This window comes from Benincasa hispida, chromosome 2 (assembly GCF_027475165.1).
Source record: "Benincasa hispida cultivar pf3 chromosome 2, pf3_genome.v1.1, whole genome shotgun sequence".
In the NCBI taxonomy this organism is placed as follows: Eukaryota; Viridiplantae; Streptophyta; class Magnoliopsida; order Cucurbitales; family Cucurbitaceae; genus Benincasa; species Benincasa hispida.
In genome coordinates, this window is record NC_143479.1 from 39,507,480 (window position 1) to 39,532,371 (window position 24,892).

A 24,892-nucleotide genomic window follows, 5' to 3' on the forward strand; every position below is an offset into this window, starting at 1 on the left:
ACGAACTCCTTCGCTGAAGGTGGCCTTCGGTATTTATAGAGCTTCGGGGTGAAAGGTTTTTTCTCTCTTATGATTGCACTGATGGGATGGCATTAATTCTCTGTCTGATGTGCCGAATATTTATCACCAAATATTTGAGTGTACTTGCTACCGTAGGTCGTTAACGGCCTGTCAACTTAATTCGGAATCGACCGTCATCAGCTTTCTGTCCCATCGTAATTTATTACGCTTTTCACCTAGATGCGCCCACCAAGATGCGCTGGCTCTATGCGGAAACCTTCTTGAGCAGATATTCGCAAGCGCAAGTGATCGCATAGCCTTGTGTCAACGCAATCTCTTAATGCGCTCAGAAGTTAATTTCTCTAGATCGTATTTCCGCCTTGCGTCAACACATTTTCTGCACAAAAATACATAAGTTAGCTGTTTTAATGCGATGGATGCATCGATCGCAATGTTGTGAACTTAATGCTTTTGGACGCAATATTGTATATTTGTATCATCACAATTCTGCATTCCTTTATGAATTTGCACTGTAATAACATGCATTTCTTCCCATTATCATATTGCTCAAGTGATGCATTGATAAGGGAGCCATGGGCTGATGATGGCTAACCGAGAAAGGGTTAAGTTTAAGTTAGTAGGAGGTGGACTTCATGCAAAGAAAGGGTGCATGAGAAGGACAACTCAAAGTAGGAGGTGGATGCACCAAAGATCTTGCAAACCAATTAGGATAAGCTAGATGAAGGAGAAGCTAACACTTCAAGCTGTTGGAAGGTACCAATGTGCAGCGGAAGAAACCAGGATCCATAAGCACTCTAATTCATTAATTTTGGAAGAAAATAAAACATGCTTCAACAGAAAAAATAATGGGTTTCATGACATACCTTTGAGGAACTTCCTCTAAGCTTTGATTCAGTTGCAAATCGCCACAAGATCTTGTTGTAGACCACCTCAAGATCTTCTCTACTATCCTCTTGGAGCTCAAGATTGAGTATTGGAGCTCAAAATAAGCTAGAATTAAGGGAATTTGGAAAAGCTCATAGAAACAACCATGTAGAAGAACATCCTTCTTCTCTCAACTTTTTCTCAAAATTTTGTTCAGTTTCTCTCTCTTCAAAACACTCCAAATTGAAAGAAAAACAAAAAGAAGGATATCAAAAAAAGGATGTATTTCATGGATGTATGTCGCTTATCAACGCAGGGACTACATGTTTCTTCTTCATTTTGGGTTCCTCAGGTCCACGGAGGTTTTCTCGCGTTGAAAATCTCCTTCATGATACATCTTGACTCTTTGTCCATTTACCTTAAATGCGTTGGTCTCATCTTCGTTTGTTAATTCTACCACTCCATGCTGGAATACTTCTTTAATTATGAATGGTCCGGACCAGCACGATTTCAATTTTTTCGGAAATAGTCGTAGCCTAGAATTCAATAGTAAGACCTTCTGACCCACCTGGAGATTCTTTTCACATAGTCGCTTCGTACGTTCTTTGTTTGGCATTTTCATACACCTGTATCCTCCATTCGTCCAACTCGAGTAACTAAAGTTTGATCTCCTCCCCTACAACCTTCAAGTCAAAGTTAAGCTTCTTCACTGCCCACAGCGCCTTATGCTCTAATTCCAGTGGCAGATTACATGCCTTCCCAAACACCAACGTATACGGGGACATGTCTATGGGTGTTTTATAGGCAGTTCTATATGCCCACAAGGCATCGTCAAGCCTCATGGCCCAGTCCTTCCATGGGGGATTCACCACCTTTTCTAAAATCAGCTTGATTTCTCTGTTAGAAACCTCGGCTTGTCCATTTGTCTAGGGGTGATATGCGGTGACGATCTTATGATGGACATTGTATTTGATCAGTAGTTTGTTAATGATATGATTGATAAAGTGGGTTCCTTCATCACTTATTATGGCATGTGGGGTGCCAAAACGAGTGAAGATGTTCCTCTGTAAGAATTTGGATTTTGTTGCCACATCATTTGCGACGCATGATACCGCTTCAATCCACTTGGAAACATAGTCGACGGCCAACAGAATGTATTTATGACCATTTGACGATGGAAATGGTCCCATGAAATCTATGCCCCAGACTTCGAAAAGTTCCAATTCCAATATGTGTTGGGATTAGTGTCCTAATTGTCTCGGAGTTTCGTTGTTTTATAAAGATACACATTGTTCAATGAATAAATTAAGTGTTATTTAATTCTGGCATTTACTCATATCCAATAAATAAAGCTCCTTGGTTATCTTATGTGAACTTAAGCATGTATATATGATATACAAGTGGATCATGCCTTAAGTGATAACCTAAATACGTCTGTAGTATAAGGATTAAGGTGGGATACCTGATCCTGGTGACACTACGGATACGGCCCACTTTGTTGAGGTTTGCAAGTGTTAAAAACTACTACAGATGATAGATCCTGACCATTCGTGTGGAGACGTGGAGCGAGGGTGTCCTATAGAAAGAGTTTGTATAAGACTGGACCACGAGATGACTAGACTCTGTATATAACGCCGTTGATAGTAGAGACTTACATCTCACCTAGACGACCAAAGGTGACACAACCTCAATCCTGAGTGTTTTGGAAACTCCTGCCTTTGAGGGCGGTCCTTTGATTAGTATGGATGAGAGTGGTCAGGTTGCCAACTCAACATGCCTACCTTTTTGGGGACTTGTTTGATCTAGGAGCTGGGAACTCAATCCACAAGATGGAATTCACTCCTTTCCCGAAGTAGGGATAAGTAGAGAGATTGCTCCCTTAAGGGCTGATTCTAGGGCTTGAACATAGTGGCCACAGCTTCTCTTTGGAAGAGAAGACTCAGTCATAGTAGGACTATGACTTATGTTCATTAGAGGGATCAGTGGTACTTAAGGAGACAGATATAACTATAGGGGCATAATGGTTATTGGCCCAGCTGTACTTACGAGCAATCTGTGAAGGGTTGTTACACTGCTGATTGGTTAAGATGGACACAAAATATATCTGTGGTAAGGAGAGTTCAGCTGTCGATCTTTAGTGGAGTACCTAGCAGTTAACGGATGGTGGATCCCGTGACTAAAGAGTTTAGTCAGTTAATCGCATACCGTTGGAGCTTCGAGCTATAGGTTCATGAGGTCCCCTTGATAGCTCAATGGATTTAGTTGAGGATCAGTTCTTGGTGTTGATTTGAAATGTTCAAATTGACAAGAGGTATTTTGAGTATATATGATATAATCGGTATGATGTATATGATACATCTAGTGGAGGATTGATGTAAATGAGATTTACATTAAGTACCATGGAATAGAAAAAGAACTATGGTTTATATGTTTCATGAGATGAAATATTAAAACTATAGGTTATAAATATAGTATGATAAGTTGATTATCATTTTTGTTTGTAATAATATTAATTATTGGATAATTAATTCTTTTTTTTTAAATAACCAAAGTAGTGGGTGGTTATTGGATCATGGTAACCGTGAGTTTAAAAGGAAAGTGGTTTCCTATTTTCAAAAAGAGGTTTTACAAAAGATAGAAAAGTTTTTTGAGTTTTCTCTCCATGCAAAAGAAACTCACGAAGTTGTTAAGTAAATTTGGATTTATTAAACGACGGCTAGGCGAGCTAAACGTTCGTGTAGAGTAGAGCTAAACGATCATGCAGTATTTACTAAACGATCGCATAGCTTTTGCTAGACGATCGCTTAGCTTTATCAAAACGATTGGGCATCGACCTATATGATAGGTCTCCACCTTCTCCCACTTCCCCAGTCGTGTACGCAATCGATGTTTCCTCCGTTCGCCTACCTCATACAAAGTTCGAACAGAGCCCACCCTTTGGATTCTCACACCGAGATTACCAAGGTCGCCTTGTTGGTGGTGTCAGACTCAACTCGACACCTTCGAGGTTTTTTGGAGGCCGTTCGTGGTGTTATGGAGGCCGTTCGTGTTGTGGAGGAGTTCGTGACCGAGGACATCGTTGAGGACGAGTGTGAAGTGTTCGTGCGGTGTTCATGTTGTGTTGCGGTCATATAGATCGAGCGCTCGTGGTTGCTATTGTTCGATCAGAGTCGCACAACGGAGCGTGGAGATGCTTCTGCCTGTGTGCATAGAGTTTTAGTCTCTTTTCCTTTGTATTTTTCATGTTGTAATTTCTCTATATGAATTGTATAACCACTTGTTTGAAGTCGACTAGAAATTTATTGTTCATTCATGATTGTGATTTGGATTAGTCTTCTTTCACTGCTCATGGAAATCTCGCTACCGATCTCCTTCAATATGATGTTCATCGGCATCGCATTTTTCTCTGAAATGTTTCCAGAGCATTGGCACTTATCGCATTTCATAGAATAGTCTCATGTGTCCTTAAACAGAGTTGGCCAATAATACCCGCTTTGCAAGACTTTTGTTGTTGTGCGCTGTCCCTCGAAATGTCCTCCGTAGGCTGAGTCATGACATTGAGAAAGTATGCGCTGGAAAGCAGTCTCTGGAACACAGAGTCTCAAGATCTAGTCTGGTCCCCTTCTGTAAAGATTTGGCTCATCCCAGTAGTAGGATTTACATTCATGAATGAGTCGCTTCTTTTGGTGGGATGTGTAATTTTCCGGAAACTATTTGCAGACCAAAGTACACTCAGCTTTTCGGTGACAAATATTCGGCACATCAGTAAGAGAATTAAAGCCATCCCATCTGTGCAATCATAAAAGAGAAGCCGCCTTTCACCTCGAAGCTTTATAAATACCGAAGGCAACCTTTAGAAAAGGGGTTCAGCAAGTTCGACACTTAGAGAATTTTCCCTTAGAATAGCCTTGTTCTTAGTTTTTCTTTTATTTTAAGACGGAGCGAGAGAAGGGAAGAGACGCTGGAAGATCGCTCAGGGCAACTTAAGAGAGAACCCAGAGGTGCAGAAAAGTAGAGAGCAATTCGACTCTCCCGAGAGCGAGACTATCTTTTGAACAAAGTAGAAAAGACAGTGTAAAAGCCTGGGAAGCAAGAGATTGCTATCAGGCTCTTTATTATCTTCTTGCATTGTTATTTTGTATTTCAACTCTATATCTATACAATGGAATTTCTTTATCTACATCTGTTCACTCTCTTAGCATGCACGAGTAACTAAATTTGTCGAATGGGTTGAGAGGAACTAAGCAAACATGACCTAGGATCTTCATCGCATGCGATTATCTTGGTTTATGCTGTGTCCAACACCCCTTTAGAGCTACTCGAGAGAGAGTCTAAAGAAAGAACCTAAAGACTCGAGAGAGCTAGGTTAGAATCTAGACTCGAGAGAGCAAGATTAGATCTACATAAGCAAGAGATAGGGACTTAGAGATAAGCTTGTTTGCCAACATGCATCGCATGCACCCTAGAGATACGTATGATATTATGTGGTCGCCTTATTTGTGTGTGTGTCATTTTGTCATCACATAGATAAGAATAAGCTTATGTGTGGATCCTATAGACTCATTGCATATATCGCATGTGTTCTAGTATTAGAAGCCGTAGCATCTGCGTGGAGAGATGGTTTTCTATTGTATGTGTGTTGCATGATCGCATGACATGAACACATCCTAGGAAGTGTTAGCCGAACCCCTTCTCAACCCGTTCACCGCATACTCATCGCATCTTCTGTATTATCAACTCTTTTCGAAACTCCACCGCATTTGTTTATTTTATTACCGCATACAACAAACCAAAACACTTATTTGATTTACTGGTTGCCGCAAAGTCTTTTGAAAAATTACCACCACATACCGTTTTCCCAAGTCCCTGAGTTCGACCATAGACTTACCAGAAAACTTAGTGGGGTTTATACTTGGATTCTACTGAGAAAATTTGTTGCTCAAGGCAATTCCATCACCACATTTCATTCCATATTTTCACCTCATAAAATAAAGCATCATTTAGCCAGTTAATCTCGAATTGTTGGAGTTCATGATCTATAAGTCCATTAGGTTCCCCTACTAGCTCACAAATGGATTAAACCTTAGAATATCATGATAAGTAAATTTGAAACGTTTAAATATGAATTAAGGGAATCAGTAATTATATATGATATAATTACACATTTAATTATTGAAGTAAACGGAATTATTGTGGAATTGGAGATATAATAATTTAATACTTAATATTAAACTATTTTTTAATAATTATTTAAATAAATTTTATTTGAATTGGTTTTATGTAAAATTGACTTTTTGAATTTAATAAATATTCAAAATCAATTTTGTTTTAATTTTATTTTTGAAAATTAAATTAAAATATTAAAATTGATAAAATATCTTTTGATTAAGTGGATTTTCCCACTTAATTCACCAACAATTCCATTCAAATCTTATATACTTGGTGTCATTCATTGATGCAATCTGAGTTGCATGATAATTTTTGACAAAAACCAAGAGAGTTGACTTTTTAGAGACATGCAATTTGGTTTTGAGTAGAAAATAAAGGTTGTTCTCATGTTCTTCTCCTAACACCAATAATCCTCTCCTATCTTCCTTAATTCATCTTTATTTTGGGTTCCACCACCCAATCTAAGATCCAAGAGAATAATAGGGAAGATCAAGTGGTGGTATACAAGCATTTGAATAAGAAATTCAAGCTAGAATTGTTGAAGTGAAGAGTTCTTCGAAGGTTTGAATTTCTGAAACCTTGTTGTATTTTTTTAACATGCTTATCTAATTGCTAAAATTGATGGAATTAGAATGCTTAATTGTAAAACTCGAACCATAATTACTTTAAGTAAGCAAGTGTAAGTTATGTGATGTCTTCCAATGAGTTGTAATGAGATTATGTTTTTGTTAGGAGTGATGGAGGAAGAAAGCAAACTAAGGAGCAAGAGAACTCTCGGATGGCTATGTAAGAAAGAATTGTCAAATTTTGGCTAAATATAGGAAACCAAGAGGAGATCATGATATCCTATGAGATTTAATGTTGAATTGTGTTGTGATGGAGTGGGAAGAAAATGGCTTAATCAAATCTCAACCATTAATCTTCATTAGTGGGCTAAGTGGCCCAAGGAGGTTTCATGCAGGATTTTGGGCGGTGGTAAGCAAGAAGGCCGATTTCATTTAATTGATTTGAACAAATTACTTAGGCTATTTGTGTAATTCTAGTGGCATTCGAAAGCTCTGTGTATCTATTTTCTGTGGTTGTACTACTGGAGGGAAAACTCGCTGGAATAAGGCCGGAGGAGCAAAATAAGTACAAATGGTTCGTTTCTCCGGTGAATCTAGGCCATCAGTGAAGAATTAAAGCTCCAGAACGAATCATGAAGAGTTTTAAGCTAAAACTTTGAGGTAATATTGTTAACTAAATTATAAACAATTTTTTAGAATAAAACTTTTTAAGATGAGGCCAGGAATACGAGTTATATATTTTTGAAGTTTGAACTAGAAGTTGTTGAACAAGCAGGCAGCTGCTTGAATTGGGACCAATGATGAAGGTTTGAGTCTCCAGATCAAACGACGGGGAATTTTGAGCTGAAATTTTAAGATAATTCTTATAACTTGATTTTAAGAAAGTTTGTAGAAGGAATTTTCTTGAGATCAATTCTATAAATTTAGTTATGAATTGTTGGAATTGAATCTGTAGTTTGATGCTCCAAAATTTTTCTAAGTGTGGGGAGTGTGGGCGATCAAAGGGTGCATTCTTTTGACACCCAATCCCTCAAAATTGGCTAAGTGTCCGACCTTCAAAGTGAATAGCAGGAGGCACAATATGATGGTTTGGCATGTGAGCTTGATTTATTGAGTATGCCTAAAAGGAAGGCTAATGTAAACACTAAGTAGTATGCTTATATGTATAGGTTCAACTCCCATTGGAAAAGCCTATCAAGCCTTAAGGAAGCAAACTTGAAGGACTTGTGAGTGACTAATGTTTCTAAATGATAAAGTTTATGCTTTGCAAAGTTATTCTCATGCTAAATTTTTATGTGATTCCAAGCAACTTATTTTTATGATTGAAAGCATGATCAACACATGATGTTTACTAATGTATGAGTTTTCCAAGTATGTTTTCCATGTCTAACGCATGCTAATGGGTTTTACAAGCTAGTTCAACATGATTTAAGCCAACTTATTTTATAAAGTATGAAGCATGCGTTTGGGTTAAAGCTAAGATTGAATGAAGCTTGATGTACTATGTTTAAATACCTAAGGTTGTCAAAGTATATGCGTTAGTATTCCTAAACATAATGAAAAATGATACTAAAGGTAGATAAGGTATCCTAAAGAGTTTTCTATGCTATATTTGAAAACTATTCTTTTAAACTCTTCGAGAACTTAATAGCTTAAGTGAGCCGGATACTAAAGGTAAAGAAGGTATATGAATAAATGTAACTAAGGTATTGACGGTACATAGAAAACTCCACGTGCACGTAGGTAGTTCTGAATGAGAGGCCGAAGTATGGGTCTTTTAGGCCATATACCAGCAAAGGGAGGCCGAAGTATGGGTCTCTTGGCCGGTAACAGACGTTGGGAGCTAGAGCGATGTATGTTCATCCTCAACTAGAGAATAACAATGTTTAATGGTGTTTAAGAGTAGTTATCAATGTTTATGTTTAGAGTTGCTCGAGATGCCCATCAGTATATTTAAAGAGATCGACGTACGGGTCTCTCCTAGCCATAGTTCAGTATGAAGAGATTGAAGTAGGGGTCTCATCTGGCCATGGCTTAGCATTGGGAATTAGAGCGATGAATATTCATTCTCAACTAAGATTCAGGTTTTAGATACAATGGTTTTAAAGGTTTTATGTACACGTTTGCTTGGCATATTTAGTTCCAGTATTATGTTTTCGAGCTTCCAGTTTAAGCATGAGATTTATGTTTTTATTAAGTCACTCACTGGACTTCTAGCTCATGTTGTCAAATATTTTCCTTTCAGGTAACGGTCAGTTCCCAAAAGACTTTTCTACTACTGCTCTGCCACTTAAAGAAACAGGTTGAAGGAAGCGTAATCGAATACTTGTATTAGTTAGTACACATGTGTCTGTCTAGTGATTTTTCTGCTGTCACCATTCCATCTAGATTAAGAGGGTAATTTGGAGCGGGTTGTGACATTAATGATCCTGATTACTTCCGCTAATTGCATGTTAACTCCAACACCTTGTATCTACAAGAAAATCATCAAAGACAAAGTGGCTTTTCTAATACTTTATGTGAATGATATCCTACTCATCAAGAATGATGTAGGGTACCTTACTGAGTTTAAAGGAATAGTTTCCTAAGACACCTCAAGGAGTTGAGGATGTGAAACGAATTCCTTACGCCTCAGTTGTGGGTTTCTTAATCTATGTTATGCTTTACACTAGGCTAGTCATTTGTTTTGTAGTGGGAATTGTCAATAAGTACCAGTTCAATCCAAGGTTAAACCACTGGACAACGGTTAAGAATGTCTTCAAATATCTTCGGAGAATGTGGGACTACAAGCTAGTGTATAGAGCTAAGGATTTGATCCTTACAGACTCTAATTTCCAAACTAACAAGGTTTCTAGGAAATCCGTGTAGAGCTATAGTGTGGTGTAGCACCAAACAAGGATGCTTTGCAAATTCCATTATGGAATCTGAGTATGTGACTGCTTGTGAAGCAGAAAAAGAAGAAGTTTGGCTAAGAAAGTGTTGGGTTTTATGTCCTAAAACTTGTGGTTTGTAAACAATAAACTCATTCTGTAATTCAATAAAGTTGTTATTGAAGTATGATTCAATAAAGTTGTATTGAATATATTAATTGTTTATTCCATTTTAGAAATAAATCCAATAAACTAAAAGATCCATGACTATTACATGAGTACTTGAACTTTATATGGAGACATAAGAGTGGATCAGGTTTGAGTAAATAGTCTAAATGCTCTATAGTATATGAATAAGATTGGGTGCCTTATTCTAGTAACACTATCAGATGTGGCCCACTCTGTAGTGGTTACAAGGAGTTATAAAGTGCTACAGACGAAGGGATCCTGATTCAAACATGTAGTGACATGAGGAGTGGGGACGTCTTATACAATGAGTTTGTGCAAGATCGGACCAAGAAATAGATCACTCTTACTTTATAACGTTGTTTACTGTTTAAGACTGACTATTTCAAAATAATGACCTACGTATGACCTTAATCCTGAGCTAACTATGAACTCCTATTTATTCGAGATTATCCTTAGATTTGCATAGATTAAGGTTGGCTCAACAGCGTCGGCTCAATAAGCCTCCCATTTCAGGGGTAAGACGGGGTAGATAGCTAGGGACATAGGGTGCAAGATGGAATTTACTCCTACCCGCTTTCAGGGATAGTAGAGAGGTTGTTCCCTTAACTGCTGACTCTAGGTATTGAACAAGGGGCCCCACCCTCTCATTGGCCCGAGAGGGAATCAGTTTGATGATCGGATCACAAACCAATTGTTCATTAGAGGATCAGTGGGACTTAAGAAACAAGAGGCAATCTCAAGGGTAAAATATCATTTGACCCAGCCGTTATTACGAACAACCTGTAAAGGGTTAACTTACTGATCATGGTTATATCAAGTGGACACAATATATCTATAGTGTGGGGAGTGCAACTACGGGCTTTAGTAGAGTGACTCGATAGTTAAGAATGCGGGTTAATTCGGTGTAAAGAGTTTAGCCAATTAATCCCGGATCGTTGGAGCTCATGATCTATAGGTCCACTAGGTCCCCTTACTAGCTCACAAATGGATTAGCCTTAGAATAGCATGATAAGTTGATTTGAAACGTTCAAATTAGAATTAAGGTAATTAGTAATTATATGTGATAAAATTATATGTTTAATTTTGTAATTAAACGAAATTGGAGAATTGCTTAATATTTAAATATGTTTTAAAAATTCATGAATGAGATTCATGATAGTAGAATTGATTATTAGTTAATTTAATATTTGATATTAAATTAATTGAAAGTAATTAAATTATTTAATTAATTATTAATTATTAATTTTATTGGAAAAATTAATTTCTGTAAAAATAATAAAAACTCAATTTTGATTAAAGAATTAAAATTGAAAAGTTAATTTTGGAAATGTTTCAAAATTGAAATAAAAACTGCAAAATGAGAAAAAAATGGAAAAGTGGGAATTTTCCGCTTCTTCCTAGCAACTCATTCATGGTTCCACCATTTTTATAGCTCAAATTCTCAAGCATGAGCTGTAATTCATGTTGGATGTTTATATTTATATTATTATTATTTTGATGATAAGGAAGGGAGTTACAACTCCCTTCCCCATCTTTTCTCTCTACCCACATTAGTGGGTGGTGGTTATTTTATGGCAAGTAGAAAAGAAAGTTTATTCTTCTTCTTGTTAACAGTAGTGTTGGACAATTGAGATAGTGGAAAAAAATACAGAAGAGTTCTGTGTTTTGTCTTGAGTTTTGAGAGTTCTCAATCTTTCCTCCTACACACTAAGTTTTCCCTCAAAATCCAAAATAGCCAAGGCCCACCACTCTTGGGTTCTCACCTAGAGAATACTAGGGTAACTTTTGTGGTGGTACCCGGTTTTGTTCGAGGTTAATCTTAAAGAAGGTCTTCAAGGAGTTCGTAATTTGTTCGAGGGAAAACATGAAGAAAGGGTCTTCAAAGGTGAGGTTTCTTGAAATCCTTTAATTCTTTCTAAAGCATACTGTAGTTTAGAACTAAATGCATATCTTGTTGTTTGTTTACTATAAACTTTGTATTCAATGAAAATGGAATTTGGTCGATCCGCTTCCGCTCAAGGTTCTCTCCTTCTAGAATTCCTTCAATTATATCGTTTGAGTTTAATACACAAAAAGAGAGAGATACTGTAATACTCCACCTTTATCATATATTCCATACATCACACTAGATAGATATCATATTTATGGGCTTCAAACTAATATCGAAAGATTCCTTGTAACAGAATGGTTTGAAATGATGGTTTATTACAGGTTCTAGTAGAATTCTTATTTATATTGTCAACCAAAATATAACTCAATTAATTTAGACATATATATATATATATATATATATATATATATATATATATATATATATTCTTTATTAAAGGACAAAAGGTTCGAGTTCTCGTGAACTCATTTATATAGATATTATATTCCAAAAAGTTGTAAACAAGACCGACGAGAAACTAGAAACAAAATTTTGTTGTTTTCTAAATTTTGTGTAAATTTTGATAGGAAAGGGAGAAAACGAAAAGGGACAAGAAACAATAAACATAAGGGTTAATTGCATAAATGGAATTTAAGCTCAAAATAATAGAATATGTAGTACATGGACAAAATAATTGCATATATAGAACAAAAAATGGTAAAAGACCAAAAAACTCAAGTCCAGCCACCATTTTGCGCACTGCTTCCCGATTTTCTCAAATTGAAAGCTATCACTAATAGCTGCTATCAGTGATAGATTTCAATTTGAAAAATGTGCTATCAATGACTATCACCGATAGCTACTATCAGTAGCTATTGCTGATAGCTGCTATCAGTGGTAGCTTTTCAATTTGATAAGTATGCTATCAGTTGCATCAATGATAGTTTTCAATTTGAGAAGTGTGCTATCAGTTGCTATCGCTAATAGCTGTAATCAGTGATATTTCTATCAGTGGTAAATTTCAATTTAAGAAATGTGCTATCAGTTGCTACGACTAATAGTTGCTATCAGTGATGCTGCTATCGGTGAATATCACTAGTAGTTGCTGTTAATGATAGCAATTGATAGTTGCTATCAATGATAGCTTTCAATTCGAGAAATGTGCTATTAGTTGCTATCATTTATAGTTGTGATTAGTGATGCTACTATCAATTACAGCTTTCAATTTGAGAAATGTGCTATCAGTTGCTATCATTGATATGTTTCTATCAATAATAGTCAAATAGTGGCTATCGTTGATATGTTTCTATCAATGGTAATGTTTTGATGCTTTTTGTTGTTTGAATTTGATATCATGTTATATTTGTTTGTAAATAATCAAGGTATTTTAATTAATTTGTTGATACATACAGTGTGTTTGTATGTCGTTATTGATGCATATAGTTATAGAGTGATATCCTTCTACTTTGATAATCATAAAGGATATCATCGATAACTATTGTTAGTGATATCTTTCTATTGCTATCAATGTAAATGATATCACTGATAGTATTTATGTATTATGTAATATAGTATTTGATTGTGCATAAAAATTATTATTGATAGCATGATATTATAGTATCATTGATAATATGCTATCCATGATATCTTCTATTATTGATGTATTTTCCTAAAACATGGATAAAGGTAAATATATACCATACTTCAAATTCATCTTAATTCCAAAATAGCAGCATGGCATACATATATATATATATATATATATATATATATTTTGTAGCTCCCACTGTAAAAGGATCTGATTCATAAAATTCGTTACTCAGAAGATGGAGAAATTTGGTGAATTTCCATGTATATTTGTAATTTTTTAGTTGCTTAATCAAGGAAAGGATCTCGTTGTTCCCATCATACGATTTCATGACAATAACATCAACTCCAAATGCACAACAATCATAAACAATCCATTTGAAGGGTCATTAAAAATGCCATTGCCAAGTGACACTAACTTTTCAAAACCCCACTCTTTCTTCATTGCATGAAAACGTCTAACTTTCCCATCTGATCAATTAGTTAGTAAAATAATACACAAATTAAAATTCAAACAAAAAAAACAAAAGAAAAAAAAAAACCCTAACAAAATATGAAAAACGTGTTAAGGTAGTTTAACTAGTTTGATTACCTTAAAGTGTCAAGTATTTGTTGGGGTTGATGCCCTAAATCTCGTATGGTCCTATAGTTTGTAAATATTGTATGAACAAACTCTTTATGTGATTAATAGTACATGATATTTTATTCACTTTGTCTATAAAATATGTGATATTTTAGTTGCATTAACCACAAACCAATAAACTAACACCCAAGGTTATCATTGTAACTTAAACATGTATGTGGAGACATACAAGCGAATCATGTTTAAGTGATAACCTAAATGATCTGTAGTATATGGATAAGGCTAGGTGGATACCTTATCCTAGCTGGGTACCTTATCCTGGTGACACTACGAGTATGGCCCGCTTTGTAGGTGTTACAACTGTTGTAAAGTGCTACAAATGATCTGATCCTGATCATTCATATATGTTCTAAAACTTGCAGTTTGTAAAACATAAACATATTCTATAATCAATAAACTTATTATTGATTCTATAAATTGCATACGTAAAAGTCTAGATCCAATAAACTAATATCCACGGTTATTATATGAATACTTGAACTTTATATAGAGACATAGAGATGAGTCAAGTTCGAGTAAATAGCTAAAATGATCTATAGTACATGATTAAGGTTGGGTACCTTATTCTGGTAACACTATTGGATGCGGTCTACTCTATAGCTGTTACAAGTTGTTATAAAGATACTACAAATGAAGTGATCCAGATTTGTTCATGTATTGACATGAGGAGTGGGGGCATCCTATGCAAAGAGATCGGACCAAGAAATAAGTCACTCTTACTTTATAATGTTGTTTACTGTATAAAACTGACTATTTCACTTAGATAACCTAGGTAACTCGATCTTAATCCTAATCTAACTATGAACTCCTGTTTATTTGGGATTATCCTTAGATTTGCATAGGTGAGGGTTGGTTCAATAGCGCCGACTCAATAAGCCTCTCATTTTAGGGGTAAGATCGGGTAGATAGCTAGGGACATAGGGTGTAAGACAAAATTCATGCCTACCCGATTAAGGGATAGGAGAAATGTTGTTCCCTGAAATACTGAATCTAGGTCTTGAACAAGGGGTCCCACCCTCTCACTGGGCTGAGAGGGATCTGGTTGAGTGACTGGATCACAACCCAATTGTTCATTAGAGGATCAATAGGAACTTAAGGAACAAAATGTAATCTCGGGGCTAAAATAAACATTTGACCCAGCCGTTATTACGAACAACCTGTGAAGGGTCGACTTACTAATTATGGTTAAATCATGTGGACATAATATATCTATAGTGAGGGGAGTGAAACTATGGGCTTTAGTGGAGTGACCCATTAGTTAACGAATGGGGATTAATTCGGTGCAAAGAGTTCAGTCAATTAATCTCGGATCATTGGATCCAATGATCTATAGGTCCGCGAGGTCCCCCTACTAGCTCGTAAATGGATTAGCTTTAGAGTATCGTGATAAGTTTATTTGAAACGTTCAAATTAGAATTAAATGGAATTGGAGAGTTAATTAATATTTAAATATGATTTAAATATTAAATTTATGAAGGTAGAATTTGTGTAAAATCAATTTAATATTTGATCTTAAAATATTTAGAATTAATTGAATTGTTTAATTAATTATTTATTATTAATTTTATTAGAAAAATAATTTATAAAATTAATTTTGTTTTTCTATTTTTTAAATCAAATTAATTTTGAAAATTCAATTTGTAAATCGGAGAAAATATGAAAATACAAAAATGGAAAATTGGATTTCTCCATTATCTTCAACCAAAGTAGCTCACAACATTTCCACTATTTCTTGCTTCAATAATCCAAGCATGAGTTGCATCTCATGCAGCCATCTTCTTTGCATGAAAGTCTTGTAATAAATAGAGAAGATTGGAGTAGAATTGAGGCATGCATCAATAGAGTTTTTTTTTTGGGAAAAAATTGAGTTGAAGAAGCTATTCTTCAAGTAGGTTGTTGCATTGAGTTCTTCTCCAAGTTCCCTTCATTCAAGCTTATCTTGAGTCCCACAACTCAATCTAAAGCTCCAAGAGAATAGTGGGGAAGATCTTGAGGTAGTTCACGACGAGATTTGGAGAAGTTTTGCAGCTGAGAATCGAGATTCAAGAAGTTCTACAAAGGTATTACTTGAAACCCTCTTGTTATTGTATAAGCATGCTTTATTTATAGCCAAAATTAATGAATTAGAATGCTTATTGATCCTTGTTACTTCCGCTACATGCTGATATACTCCTTTAATATATTAGACATGTGAGCGGGGTTATTCTATACAAAGGAGTTTGTATAAGATAGAACCATGAAATGTTTAGTCTCATTATATAACACCGTTCATAATAGGGACTTACATTTCACCAGGATGACCATAGGTAACATGAACTGAATCCTGAGTGAGTTGTGAACTTCTACCTATGAGGATGGTTCTTTAATTTGTATGGGTGAGAGTGGCCAGATCGTCGACTCAACAACCCTACCATTTTGGGGATTCATATAATTGAGGAACTGGAAACACAGCTACACAAGATGGAATTCACTCCTTCTCTAAAACAGGGATAAGTAGATAAATTGCTCCCTTAAAGGCTGATTTTGGGTCTTGAACAATGTGGCGCCACACCCTCTCCTGGCCCGAGAGGGGTTTAACCATAGTAAGACTATGATCTATTCTTCATTAGAGGAATCAGTGGTATTTAAGGAGTTAGATGTAACTACAAGAACAAAACGGTGATTTGGCTCTACTGTACTTACTAGCAATTTGTGAAGGTGTACTGTTGATTGGTTATATCCAATAAACATAGAAATATATCTGTAGTGCAAAGAATGCAGTTGTGGGTCTTTAGTGGAGTGCTTGACAGTTAACGGATGGTGGATAATGTGATTAAAGAGTTTAATTAATTATTCATGCACCGTTGGAGCTTCAAGCTACAGGTCCATAAGGTCCCCTTGGTAACTCAAACGGATTTAGCTGAGAAACCATTTTTGGGTTAATTTGAATTGTTCAAATTAATAAAAGGGATTTAATTATATATGATATAATTAAATTATTTCAATTATATATGATATAATTGTCATAATGTACTTGATACATTATTATTTAATGGGAGGAAATAAATATTTGAATGAGATTCAAATATTTTTCCTATGAATGTGATTCATAGTTGTTAAATTTAATATAAATATGATTTATATTACATGTCATAAAATAGAGAAAAGAAACTATAGTTTATATTGTATATGATACAATATTAAAACTATAGGTTTTGATATAACATATAATTTAATATAATATGATAACTTAGTTATCATATTATATTTATATTATTTTATTATTATTTAAATAATAATTTCCCATCTTTTCTCTCCAACCACCTTAGTGGGTAGCTATTATTTTATAGTAAAAGAAATAAAAGAAAATTTTGTTTTTCTTCTTTCTTGAACGTTGTAATTGCTGAATGATTGAGTGATAGAAGAGTTTTATATTTTTTATTTCTTGAGAGAACTCTCAATCTCCTTCCTCCTCCAAACTATCCCTCCTAACCAAAATAGTCAGAGCCCACTACTTTTGACTTTCACCGAGAATACCAAGGTCTCTTTGTGGTTGTGTCCGGATTTTGGTTCGAGAAAATCTCAAAGAAGGTCTTCAAGAAGTTCCTATTTCTATTCGAGGTTCGTGATTGTTCGAGGGAGGTTTCGTGAAGAAAGGTTCTTCAAAGGTGATATCTTTTCGTCCCTTTTTCTTGTAAAAAGCATGTTGTAGTTTATTATAAATGCATATCTATTGTATGTTTACTGTAAATTATGTTTTTAATACTTAATGAAATTTAGACGATCCACTTCCGCTCAAGGATCTCTTCATTATGAGTTCCTTCAGTATTGACCTTTCAGAGTATCATAAACAAGAAATGTAAATAAAACGTGAACCTTTGAATGGGTTGATCAACTTTTACCAAATAAAGGAATATATGATTAGAACTATTCTGTTTTTCGTCTCCATTGGGATAGAGAGCTAATTTCCTACCCCATCAAAAAACAAGGTTATAAAACACTATCCCTAAAATATTTTAATTGGTAATGATTTATTTTTTTTTTTACTTTTAATTTCTAACAATAATTTAGTCTTTTTTCAAAAAAAAAAAAAAAAAAAAAAAAAAAAACTTGTTTTTAAACATTAATAAATAACAACTTAGTCTATATGTAAGATCAAATAACACATCCAAATCAATAAACTAATTAAAAATCAATTTTTTTATAAACAACCAAGTAAGGCCAATGGAATTTTTATAAAAGAGACTAACTTGTGACAAATCTTATAGTATAGAGACTAGAAACTAATTAAATTTCATTTAGTGACTAAGTATCTTTTAATTAAAAAGAAAATTATATCTTAGAAACAAAATATAGTGAGAAATGAAAAGTAAATAATTAGATAACATATGTTAGAAAAACGTCGAGTTCCATTTCTCTGCAAACAAGTGTATAAGCGGAATAATCCTAAAATAAATCAAGATATTAGAACAATTTTTCTATATTTGCAATATTTTTTAAAATATTACCATATATTTAATTAAAATGCCTAAAAGTCCTATCCCTTGCAATTACCCTAAACATAATACAGCATATCAAGTCGTTACATAATTTCGAAAACAGAAAACGAAAAACAAGAAACAAAAGAAATATAGCCCTAAATCTTGTCCATCCATTCTTTTTTAAGCTTCTGGGATGCTGCAAAAAAGTGTTCCAACAAAAGGACACAACAAAGAGACTTATGCAAAACAAGCATCTGGTTGAACTAAACCTAATGCTTTTCCCTTGGCATATTCACAAGAGGACTTAGCTTCTTCATTTTGGTAGGTCAAGCGAACATTCTCAAGTCTTATTCCATTGCAAGGGTTTTTCGAACTACAATCAAATTTTATGGCAATTGGTGTTGCTGAAGTTCCAGCAATGTCTTTATATATTATATTGCTTATCTTGATACCTGATTCCTGTTCTCAAATCATATTCAAGTCAAATAAATAAATTAGTCTTCTTTCATTAATAAAGAAAAAAAAAATCAACAATGTGTGTGAATATTGTTCAAGCAAATATAATAAGCTCATCCAATTAAAGTAAAATAATAATAATAATAAGCTAATCCAAGTTGTATTCCGCCTTCAAACTATAAATTTGTAAATAGTAAAGTAAAATAACTATAAAAATATTCTTTAGATACTATAAATGCATAATATCTTCATACTATTCAAATAAGATGATTGTAAAGACATTATTTGGCCCTTTTAAGTATATTGTAATTTCCAATTTCACCCCCTTTAATTTTGTTTTAACTCGTCAATTTGATTTTTTTTTCTTTAGAACTCTAAGAATCTGAAAATTTGACTTTTTGATCACTAACATAAATTATATATCAACTGAATTTGGTTTAATTCAGCGTTAAATTTGAAATTTGAAATCGAATATTTAGCAATTAAAAATGTTAGATTATACAAAATAATATTTTCTTTAAATGTGGTGTAACTATTTTATAATTAATTTAATAGAATTATTAGATCCCTTGACATTATGAGTATAGTTGAACTGTCATTTTATTGGAGATAGAAATTTAATTTTTTTAATATAACAATTGTCAAAATGAGAGATCAAACTCTAATCTAAAACATCAAGAGTACATGTTGATTACCACTAAGCTAAGTTCATTTTTTTTATTAAAAAATTGAAAATTTTTAAACGTTAGACATGAAGTTGAAAAATGACCACATATATATTTTACCTAATCCCAATAATTTTAGGACCCAAATATAATTTAAATCAATTTACAAATTAAGTTAAATAAACATATTTTAAGATGTTATTTCACTATTATATTATTTGTTTTCAACAACATTATTAATTATTAAGTAGATATGTGGTTGAAAACACCTTAAAATAAAGAGATTAAACGTGTAACAATATTAGAGATACAATTGAAACGAAATATAAATGGTATATATATGGGACCTTTTTAAATATAAAAAATATTTAAAAATATTTATATTTTATAATAAAAAGTTCCAAAAGTGCTTTGTACTTTTGGATTTTTTTGTTATAAAATGTAAATATTTTTTTTATTTTTCTATTTGTAAAAATTTTTCTATATATATATAATTAATTTCGATGAAAATATCGGGATCCTAATTTTATAAAAATAAAATATTGATTTCGTTGGATATTTATAAAAAAATTATAAAAAAATAAACTTAAATTAGTAATAAACATTTTATGATTTTTAAATAAGTTAACATGTCTATTATTTATATTATATTTACATTATTGAAATTTTGTTGTTTATTTTTTTAATATTTCATGAATTTTTCTACAATATCATGAGCATATCAATTCACTTCTTATATCGATGTCGAACTCATGAAAACGTGTAAATATTGACATGTCAATGGAAATTTATACCTGACCGGGGCAGTTAAGGTTGTTGGGGCAGTAGTGTTGGTCAATGAGAATGGGGTTTTGGACATTATGCATAGTGGCGCCAAGGAATTGGACTCCGTACACAAAGCCAGTGCTGGGCCTGGCCCATGATTTTATTCTCAGCCCATTTTGAGTACCATAGAATACTGCATTCGAAACGGTGACGTTTCCCACCCCTGGCTCGTTCATGTTGTGTGCTAAGCTTCCTATGCTGCACCCATTTGAGGAAACAAAATATTTCCTTTTTATATATAAAAAATTCATTCTAGTCTTTTAACTTTTAAGTTTGTTCTAATTATGTTACTTTATTGCTAGTTCGTAGAGTATTATTATCCAAGAAACTCTTAAACTCATTTAATATGGGTATTAGTTTACACCCTTTTTATATTTCAATCGGAAAGTTCATGTGAAACTTATAATTGTATCAATTAAACTCTTAAATTGTAGCTAGAGAATCAATTTAGACTCTTTATTATAATTTCCTCTAAAAATCATTCGTGCATCAATTCTTACATATGTATAGGCTTCTTCAATTGTCAAATTAACAAAATCCATAGACGATTATCAAAGAAATTCTAATTGTGAGTTTAAATTGATTCTTTTCTTAAGGTTTATGGGTTTAATTGATAAATTAGAACACAATAAAAGATATAAATTGATATATTTATGCAAATTTAAATTTTAAATGGATACAATTATGAGTTCAAGATTTTAGTTAATACAATACCAAGATTTAGGGACATAAGGTCGATATTTTACTAAAATTTTTGTCTTTTTTGTATTTCAGTCCTGGTTAATACCTCTTGACTTATTATTTTAGTTTCAAATATTCGAATATTTTATTTTATTTTAAAACTTTTGAAGGGAAAATATTATAACTCTATTTTGGAGTCATTTTATTGTTATTTTTGGTTTTTGAATATTAAACATATTTCTTCATCATTTTAAGAATTGGATTTTTAGTCAAATTCTAAATCTCAAAAACAAGTTTTAAAAAACTATTTTTTAAAAAGTTTTCAAAATCTAGATCGATCTTTCAAGTTGGACACATGCGTAAATTCAGGTTTCACAAAGTATTTAATGTAATTTTTTTTATAATAAAGCATTTAACATTAATTAAACCTATCTCTAGCATGTCTTTTGTAGCCAAATGTATGTTTTTGAAAATGAAACCAAATTTTGTGTTAAAGAACTAACAAACAAAAAAAAGGAACTTAAAAGTCAGAACAAAAGATAATTTTTATTCAAAGTTAAGAGACTAATTAAATAGTAAATATAAGCATAGTTTATCAATTCTTTTAAAGAATAAGCACAGTTGTTCTCATATTTATGATACAAGAAAGCTCAAGAAAAAATTATTTTAGGTCTAGTCTACTGAAATAATGGAAATAATTTAAAATTATGTCCTATCTGAACTAAGAAATACATAAAAATATTTCAAATATATATATATATGATAATTATTTTAAATGAAAATATTAATGAAAATATTTTTAAGTATAACAAAATATTATTGTCTATCAGTGATAGACTATGATAGACATCTATCACTGATACTGATAGATGTCTATCGCAGTCTATCACTAATGAACAGTAACATTTTACTATATTTATAAATAAATTACCTCATTTTTCTTTATTTGAAAATAACTCATATATATCGGGAAGAAATGTTAAGGAAAATTAAAAATATATATGTAAGGAAGGTAGTTGAATACTTTTTATGTTCAGAAAAGAAAAAAGAAAAAAAAGAGGTTAGTTAATAAAGAGACTTTCGATCTTAACTTATTTAATAAAAATAGAAATATGTCCTGATTAAACTAGTAATTTATTAGAACTGGATGAAATTTAGTAAAATTCATTTTAGTTTGTATTTTATAATGTAAAATAATTATCTTTCTATTTAAGAGTTTATAGCCCCATGACTATGAAAGTCATTAGGATTTAAAATTACTCAAAAAGGGCTTAAAAAATAAAATTACCATAATAGATTAATTAGTGAACTATTTATGACAAAAAAAAAAAGATACATATATTTATTGTGAACAATAATTTAGTAGGAAAAAAAAAGTACCAATTATTATTAAAATTATTAAAAAAAAAATGATAACTTGATCTCCCAAACCTTGCCATTGTTGAATTAAAAACTACTCGAAATTTAAAATATTAATAAATTGCAAAAGAAAAATAAAAACTCAAACCAATTACAAAAACTCCAAAGTGTTATGTATAACTTAAACTATAAAAGTCATATATAGTGATAGAGATTAGAAAGATAGAAAATATAGAAATACCTAATACCATGACCTGGTCCACATTGAATGTGTTGAATCCAAAGATTGTGGGACCCAGGGCCGATGGAAATACAATCATCTCCTGTTTGGATGATGGAGTCAATGATGGTCACATGTGTGGATGTTTCCACGTGAATTCCATCAGTGTTAGGGCTATTGCCGAGAGCCATGACATGCACTCCTTCTACCAGTACATTCTTACATCCATTGAAAATTATATGGAACAATTGGCTGTTTCTGGACACTAACCCTCTAATCCTTATATTGTTTGAGTTCCTGAAACTCAACGTCTGTATTTACATATAAACTTTTTTTAGAAAAAAATGTTTGATAACTATATTAAAAAAAAAAAAAGTATACATGGGTTTGACTCAATTGTTAGAACAAATGAAACTATTCTTATTTTCAAACTTTTTTGTCTTGCAAATGTCAACTATTGCCATGCAATATGCAATCAAGATATTAAAATAGATTTAACAAAATAAAAGATATTCAAATTATATATTTCATCCCGTTGTGTTATTGAAATTCTTGTTCTTATCATTTTACCACCATCTCTTAAAAATTAATTACAAACTAATAAATTGAGGACTAACTTTTTAAAATTTATTGAAAATATATTGATTAAATTTGTAAATTTGAAAGTGATTAAAATTGGATTACATGAAAATAGTATTTGTTCTTATTATTATTTGGGTAATAATATCCCAAAATTCTTACTTGAAATAAATGTGTGTTTAAAAGATTTTTTTTCTTTAAAAAAAACATTTAAAACTTCTTTAATACTAAATTAACAAAAATAAATAAATACTTTTAGATCAAATGGGGCCCTAAAAATTAGTCTTTAGAGGAATAATAAGAATGATAGTAGTAGAAAAATAGGTACCATGGCTCCGACGGGGCAATGGGCACCGGAGGATTTGCAGGACCACAAGGCTTCACCATTGGCATCAAGAACTCCACCGGTCAAAGAAACGCCATCAACCCCTTCAAAGCTTAGCCAATTTTCCACACTACCAAGGACCCGGTAGTCGGGAGGCGCGACGAGAGCTCCATCGATGTGGAAACTAATATCGTCATTACGACATCCGCCATGGAATTCCATCGGTTGAACCACAAACCTTCCCTTTGGAATGTAGACAATGGTAGATTCCGTAGACGTGCATGCCACCTCCCATGCATGACGGATGGCTAGGCTCGAATCGTAACCACGTATGGCACCGAAATCCAAAACATTCAGCAAAGTCGCAGAATGCGACTTTGTGATCATGTGGGAGAACAGGAGGACGAGGGCGAAGACGATAACGATAGTTGGTTGAAATGGTGAGTGAAAAAGTGATGAATGGTTGGAAATTTTGGCCATTGGGTTATGAAGTAGAGAAGATGGGATTTGGATCATTTTGGTCTAGAGGATTACTACTTATAGGCCATTGGCATTGTTGAATGAAGTTAGGAGGATAAAGTTTGAATCAACCGATGTTTGGTATGTATTGCAATCAAATGAAAGAATATAGATTGTGTGGAAAGTGAAAAATGATGAGACATTGAAGGAAGCATCAATTTGGTGGTTTCTTTGTTTGTATTTTCTTTGAAGTGCAGTGCATCTTAAGTTGCACCTATCTTTTTGTAGCACTAAAAAATAACTTTTTTTTCAAAAAAAAAGAAAAAAAACTTACCACGTGACAAACTGTGGTTGGACAATTAAGTGGACGACATAAAATGGTATAAAGTTCCCAAGTTTTTTTCTTTCTTTTTTTTTTGTTGGAATTCATTGGTAAAGTAAATTGGTTTATGAGTTGTTTTCAAATATAGGAAAATGAACAAACTTATTTATGAATATAGCAAAATGTGACTGTCTATTAATGAAAAATACTGATAGAAGTCTATCAATGTCAAACATTGATAGACAGTGACATTTTGCTATATTTAAAAGATTTCTAACAATTTTATCATTTTAAAAAATTATCCTTCGTTTATTTTTTTTATTTTATTTTTTTTTTTATTATTATTTTTTTTGGAGGTTATATTGTTGAAGATTATATCCTATTTTGGTTTACAATGTTTTATTGATTTTGTTTCTCTTTAAACTCTCGTATATTTTACTTTAGTCCCTCTAACTTTTCAAATGGTATTTTATAGTCTATAAACTATGCACGATTAATAATTAAATATTTAGAGTTGATTTCTTCATAATCTTTTAACAAAGAATGTAATTACATTTGAGAACTTCATGCCTAAACCTTAGTACATGCGATTTTTTTACTAATAACATTTTTTTTGTCAAATTGGTATAGTGCTTATATTATTAACTTTGAAGTCTGAGGTTTGATTCTCCCACCCCACACTTTAATTATTATACATTTTAAAAAAATATATATATTTTTTTAAGACATATAATTATATAAGATTTGAAACTTATTGTTATT

General features: G+C 32.7%; 1 protein-coding gene across 1 annotated transcript; it reads right to left on the bottom strand.

Moving 5' to 3' along the window:
• Positions 1–18,220: 18,220 nt before the first annotated feature.
• LOC120069072 (polygalacturonase-like) lies at positions 18,221–23,884 on the bottom strand. Its single transcript, XM_090310674.1, has 4 exons — positions 23,353–23,884; positions 22,467–22,756; positions 20,155–20,383; positions 18,221–18,698 (listed from the first exon to the last, which is right to left on the bottom strand). Exons 1-4 carry the CDS (start codon positions 23,863–23,865, stop codon positions 18,477–18,479), a joined length of 1,254 nt encoding a protein of 417 aa, XP_090166800.1. The 5' UTR covers positions 23,866–23,884; the 3' UTR covers positions 18,221–18,476.
• Between the last annotated feature and the right edge of the window lie 1,008 nt (positions 23,885–24,892).

What these genes read in the sequence shown, in the direction of transcription:
- LOC120069072 (XM_090310674.1), bottom strand. Translation starts at nt 23,865, where the DNA reads ATGATCCAAATCCCATCTTCTCTACTTCATAACCCAATGGCCAAAATT. An exon ending in ATTGCCCCGTCGGAGCCATG is followed by an intron (nt 22,757 to 23,352) that starts GTACCTATTTTT and finishes ATGTAAATACAG; the next exon opens with ACGTTGAGTTTCAGGAACTC. An exon ending in GGACCAGGTCATGGTATTAG is followed by an intron (nt 20,384 to 22,466) that starts GTATTTCTATAT and finishes AAATGGGTGCAG; the next exon opens with CATAGGAAGCTTAGCACACA.